Raw genomic sequence first — 6,338 nt, 5'->3', positions numbered from 1 at the left:
TGTATGGGATATTGGGACGGAACCGCCGTTGAGGCTTGCGGGATATAAAAAGCAAGAAGTGGTTTCATGATATTTCGTATATTTATTCATTAACAATAGTATTAACAAGTAAAGCGCATATTAATGATTTGGTTCAAACGTTCCATTTAACAAACTTAACAAATCAGTTCTTAAATTATACAATAAGTAACAAACAATAAAGCCTTGGCATTTCTCCCTGTTCTACTTAGCCCTTCTTAGACGCGGATGATGGAAGAGGGCAAGTAGGCGTTGCGTGGAGCATGTACTTCGGGAGCGCGAACTGGAGCTTGGGAAGCGAAGTTGTGCACTGGGGCCACGCCTCCATTGTGCGATTGGGAGTCTCCACCCAATTGGTTGTATTGCGATTGGATAGCTTGTTGAGCATTGGCGGCATCTTCAGGAGTACGGTATTTGACGAAGTGCACCTCGGGTTTATGGCTGCTCTGAGACTGGATGGCATTAAGTTTATTAGCCAAATCTGAGATGTCGCTTTGTTTTTGCAAAACATAGATAGCGGTTTGGTCTTCGCCAGCATGTTTAGCCAGTTGGAGGGCAGCGTTTTCGAGACCGGTGTTTTCGGGTCCCTTAATGAAAACAACACGTAAGTTCTTTTTCAGAGAGATGGCTGCCTGTTGAGCGGCATCAGCATCGTCAAAGTCCTGTTCGGCAGCGGAATAAGAGAAGAACTCTTTGCTGTATTCAGCGGGTGCTGAGTAAGATGGACCAACGCTTCCGGAGCCAACAGCTGGAGCACCGATGCCGCCCAAACCACCTTCCAATCCACCAAACCCGCTGGGACCACCAAAGCTGCCACTACCGCCTAGACCACCAAGACTTCCTAGACCTCCTGAGCCTCCTAAACCTCCCAAGCCTCCAAGGCCTGCATTGCCACCAATCCCTCCGAGTCCTCCACTGCCGCCTAAGCCACCAATGCTACCTGCAGAGCCACCGGGTACAAAAGATAGTCCAGAGTCGGAATGTCCCACTGGGCTGTAGTTGTAACCCAATTTGTCAGCGGAGGCCGCAGCCACTAAACACAGAACCTTAAAAGAAATAAAGGCAATTTTAACTCGGCTTATTATTTATTTGTGTGCAATGGCACTACTTACGATGAAGGCGCGCATCTTTAGATTTTGTTTGGTACTTCTTGTTGGAAATATAATTTATTTGTGATGATTTCTTGTCTGCGACTTTTCATATTTATACAAATGGCAATCTAGTAATAAGCCAACCATTTCGTAGTATTTCGCCAAATGTTTCATCTTCGTCTTTCTTCGGCTAAATTGTTGTAGCTAACTATTTCTTTGTTTGTACAATGTTGAAACAATGCCGCCCCCAAGCTGAGCAAAAAACCCATTGCTTTGCCGACTTTTATGATCCTCACCGCTATTGTCATAATTAGTCATTTAGGTGCATTGTATGCGATAGTTTACGCTTTGTTATATGCTAATTCGAACATCTCACCAAATTCGAGCGTAACGTTTATTCATATTTGCGGATTCATGATTATTAATATTTTGGGCTATGTAGTTGGTTAATAAGATTACATAACTATGGGCCACATCGATCGAGCCTCACGGCCTACGTCACATTGAAGTTTTATCAACTGATTGAATGTCCTGTAGCATGAAACTTTTTTGAAAAATCGCCTTGAATGTTGTAGAGTAGAAGGAAAATTTTGTACCTGTAATGCTTTGATTGGCTAAAAATTATTGGATGGCAAATCTTTTTGACCTACTTTTGCTATTAATAATGATAATAATAATAAATAGGCTTGGGGGAGATCTTGTGGAAGGAAGACTAGATTTTGATAATATTTTTGGTGATAAAATCAATTATCGCTTAAACAGCTAAACAAACGAAATTTCTATATTTGAATAACAAATGAAATTTCTATATTTCCCCCCTATTTTTTATTTCAATAAACGGCATTTGCCGGTTAAAATAAGATAGAATTAATGCAACTAAATTCAAGTAATCCCTCAAAACCAATAAACACCCCTTGCCAAAATGGTAGTACATCAATTTTTAAATAGTTGTTTTTTTTTTTTGAGTATTCACTATTTTTGCATAAAAGTATTGCACACACAAACTAAGCTCGCCTTGCAAATGGACCAATACCTCAAAAAATCTGTTTGTGAATTAAAATACAAAGTGGCGCAAAATTAATTACCCCATCGGAGTAATTATAATTTTTGAAAATAACGTCGTACGTCAATCATATTTGACATTTGTGAATTTGACAGCTGCAGTAGAAAAACAGACAAGCAATGGAGCGCGTAAAGATTAAAATAATTAATTTCCATCACTCAAAACAATATTTTTTTTATTTAGCAAGTATTAATTAATTTCGAAAGATGATTAATTTTGAGACACGTTGTACATCACATGGGATTATCAGCGGAATAATTAAATTTACTTAGCCTCAACAAAATATACGCTGTTGAAATGTGGTCGGGATACCTTTCTAGGAGGTGTAATCATTTGGTTATAAAAAACTTTCTTTATGAAGGACAAGAAGTGCATTTGCACTTGAGAAAAAATTCTACCAATTTTGGATATTAAACTGCCAAATAGAATTCATACCTTCAAGGTTTCACTTTTTATGAGGGTTTCACTTTTTTTCAAGGTTTCACTTTTTATGAACTCTTCAATACCAGCATTTTCATTAATTTAGCCTAACTCTTTAAACCAAAAACTCTACGGAATAAGTAGATGCAAATTTATGCATCCAAAGGTTATTTTCACCGCAAATAAATTTTTTGCGGTGTTAAAATAGGCGTTGATGTGTACCAACCGCCTTCTAAAGAATTCTACTAAACACTTTTTGCTTTTTAAAAACTGCGATCAGCTGCCAATTTTCATTAATCAGTTGATCGCACTGCTCGATACTCGCTCGACACTTGTTCATCGCTCAAAGGCAAACAATTTGAGCAGCTAAACAAAAATTTTCAAATTTATTTGTCAGCTTTCCTTTAGTTTTCCACAGGCATCAGCAATATTTATAAACAATTTATAAACTTAAAAAAAGTTCTAAAAAATCAAAATAATCAAATAATATTTGAAATACTCGAAGAAGCTCGATATGCTCATTACCCATTTGCACGGGCTTTTCGGGCGAACAAAATGGAGAGCTCTAATGTGTACGTTCTTACAGCATCGAAACTACATTTTAGGCGACTTTTTACCGGCCTTTGCGCCTTACGCCTGCAGTGCTCTTCTGCACACTTCCAAAATTGCTTACTTTCGACTCATCAACCCTTTCTTAACTACTGTCTCACCTAAACTTTGAAAATTTCCTTTCAGGGGCTCGACCAAATCATTAATGGTCCACTAATTTTTTTAAAGCTTACAAAAGTGCAATCGCTCCCTCAATTTATTTGTTAGCAAGACATTTATGGAGCAACCAATAATCTTTTAGAGAAGGAAGTATATTTATAATTCACCACTACTAGTTTTAGTTACTTCTACTTTAAAAAAATATGGATACGTCTATTGAAAATTTTTGGTGTGGTTTCCACTAAACACTGCATATTCCAACTAAAAGCGCACAAATGCAGTATACATACTTCTGCTCAAATATGAACGAGACGGTATCAATAAAACGGTCCGCGGATGACATATGGCAAAAATAATACGGCCCTCTTTGAACGATTTGTACCACTGGAAAACACGTGCACACGATAGAGGAGAGTCCCCATAGGTTGTCTGCAACATTTTTAAGGCGTCTGAAGCCGAAATTTTGTTGGAATAACAAAATTTCAAACAAATTCTTTGTTGAACTTGAATTTCCATCGTTAAATTCGAAGAACACACTCGAGCTTGACTTGTTTACAGTAGCACAGAAAACAAACTATGTGACATATGACGCTGAAATTTGCCATGTAAGCTTATAACAGTCCTACCAAAAAACAAAAAATCTATTTTTGCCATATGTCATCCGCGGACAGTTTTATTGATACCGTCTCGTTCATGTTTGAGTAGAAGGTATATCAGTTTCAGGTTATAAGGTTCCGTAAACCTTGAGCAATTACGTAAACCTCAGCCTAATATAATTTTTTTGATATGATAAAATTAATGTAACAATTAAAAGAAAAACGATTGTCAAAAATTACACCAAAATCATTTAATCTTTTAACAGGCTGAAGTACAAGATTATATCTGCTATAAGAGATATAAAAACACTAGGGCACCCAGCATAAGTAGTCGTAAATAAGTCTTGAAATATATATTACATATAATATTTGTAATAGTTTTTTCTTTAAAAATGTTGTAAACTTTAATATTTACCACTTAGGCGAAATTCCGTCACAGTACTTCTTAGCCAAGCCTTTACTCGTCTGCTGAAGTAAGGATTCACTGTGAATGTAAGCACTTGCCTGATTTTTTATTTACTTTTGTAACTTCATTTATTAAACACAATCTGTCATATATAGCATTCAATTTTATATTTAGTAGACATAAAAGTTTTAAGTCTGCGTTGGATTGGTGGTCTAAAATCTTTCCTTACACGGCCAATAACTTAGTAAGCGAACGAATACTTGGTGAGGAGCCACAATCCTTTTTATCTAGGCAGTTAGCAATACAAACGTTAAGATGCGCTTTCTTATTTCAAAAAAGGGAATACACATCCTTCTTCAAAGTTTCCGAAGAGGTAAACTCAGCGTTTACAAGTGTTTACCAAAACAAAGGAGAGCAAAGTAGGCAAAGTTGGACAAATATTTTAAGTACAATCCACCAACAAAAAACAACATTTCTTACGACAACATTTCTTACGATTACAATAGATCCCTGGTATATGTATATATTTTTTTTAATGTAAAATAGGTTAATTCTTTGTATTATTGTTTGTTGTGTTCTTTTAGTTTTAAGTATGCATTCGTATGGAAATTGAAAATAATAAAATGCTTCACGAATTGAACACTTTTGTTTTTTTGGTAAATGGAACCGATCTGATTTAATTTGGTTACATTTGCATGAAAATAATTGATTCGCCTTTGCATTTTGTAAAGAATTGATTTATTTTATTGATTTTATTAATATTTTGGATTTAATATTGTTGATTTTATTAAATATTAATTTATATTATTGATTTTTACTATTTTTAATTTTATTAACACACCTACAAAGATAATAAAGTTTACCAAACGCATACCAATTGGAAATAAATGACAAATGAATTAATGAATACTTTTTGACATGCTTTGGAAACTCAGAGATGTGCCCCCCACTAATTTTGATGCATTGGTTTACAAGATGGCAGTTTGATAAACAGGTCTTAAAAACCACAAATCATTTTGAAAGTGGTTAATTTTAAATTTTCGTTTAATTTCGTAATTTTTTAAACGTAAATTTGAGTGATGAACTATAAATTATATTTTAATAGACGTATGGAATTTTCTAACATACAAAAAAGCTGCTAATGGATGGCGCCAAGCAATTAATCTAATGAACTGAACATCAACTCATTCACGCTCCGATAAAAGGCCAATTAGCACATTATCCGGTGAAACGTGTGTATGTCACATGTGTATTGCCAAACATCAAGCAACAAAAAAGAAAACCCCATACACGCACGCACATAAAAAAAGTTTGCGTGTATTATACATAACTAATTATTAATATGCAAAATGACGTTGTATAAGTAGATATGCATGTGGTATTAGTTCATGGGACACTTTAAGCCTTAAATATTATTTTTAGCGGTGAAATCAATCGAAAAGCTGTGTTCTTGTGCGATTCAATGATTATTGGAAATGCAGCGCAGCGCAAAATCACCATAAAGACCCAGGCATGTACGTCAAGCCACCCGAGTACTTCCGGTGCGATTTTTGGAGGTCATTCCACCCGCATAGCTTCAATAGAAACAAAAACATTCGCAAAATATCAATAAAAATCTCATAATGAGATGCGATAGCGAAAAACAAAATACATGGAGGTAATCCAAGCAAAAAATTTGTGAAAACCAGTTTATTTGCATACTAGTCGGTCTATGATCGCCGGTATTTCTATTGATGGGGGCATTGAATAGTCGGATCGGTTGGCAAAGCAAACAATGGAGGCAATTAAATTCGATAGAAAATAATAAAAAGCAACAGCATAAAAAATGTCCGCAAATGTTGATATTCGCTCAGAATTAGGTTTATAGGTTTGCGAATTGTAACAAATAATATTACTCAAGGCCGTCTATGCTCCAGGGAATAATTTTTGTTACTATTTTTGTGCGTCAGCTACTTTTATGTAAATGCCGATGACGTCGCTTTAAGTATCTAAGTTATTTATATTTTCTTAGATTAGCGCATTCGTGTGAATTTTCG

General features: G+C 35.4%; 1 protein-coding gene across 1 annotated transcript; it reads right to left on the bottom strand.

Moving 5' to 3' along the window:
* Nucleotides 1-236: 236 nt before the first annotated feature.
* LOC129252998 (spidroin-1-like) lies at nucleotides 237-1,145 on the bottom strand. The gene is made up of 2 exons (XM_054891207.1): nucleotides 1,131-1,145; nucleotides 237-1,064 (listed from the first exon to the last, which is right to left on the bottom strand). Exons 1-2 carry the CDS (start codon nucleotides 1,143-1,145, stop codon nucleotides 237-239), a joined length of 843 nt encoding a protein of 280 aa, XP_054747182.1.
* Nucleotides 1,146-6,338: the final 5,193 nt, after the last annotated feature.

Source organism: Anastrepha obliqua, chromosome 1 (genome assembly GCF_027943255.1).
Source record: "Anastrepha obliqua isolate idAnaObli1 chromosome 1, idAnaObli1_1.0, whole genome shotgun sequence".
NCBI classification, from domain to species: Eukaryota; Metazoa; Arthropoda; class Insecta; order Diptera; family Tephritidae; genus Anastrepha; species Anastrepha obliqua.
This window is presented reverse-complemented; position numbering and strand designations above follow the sequence as displayed.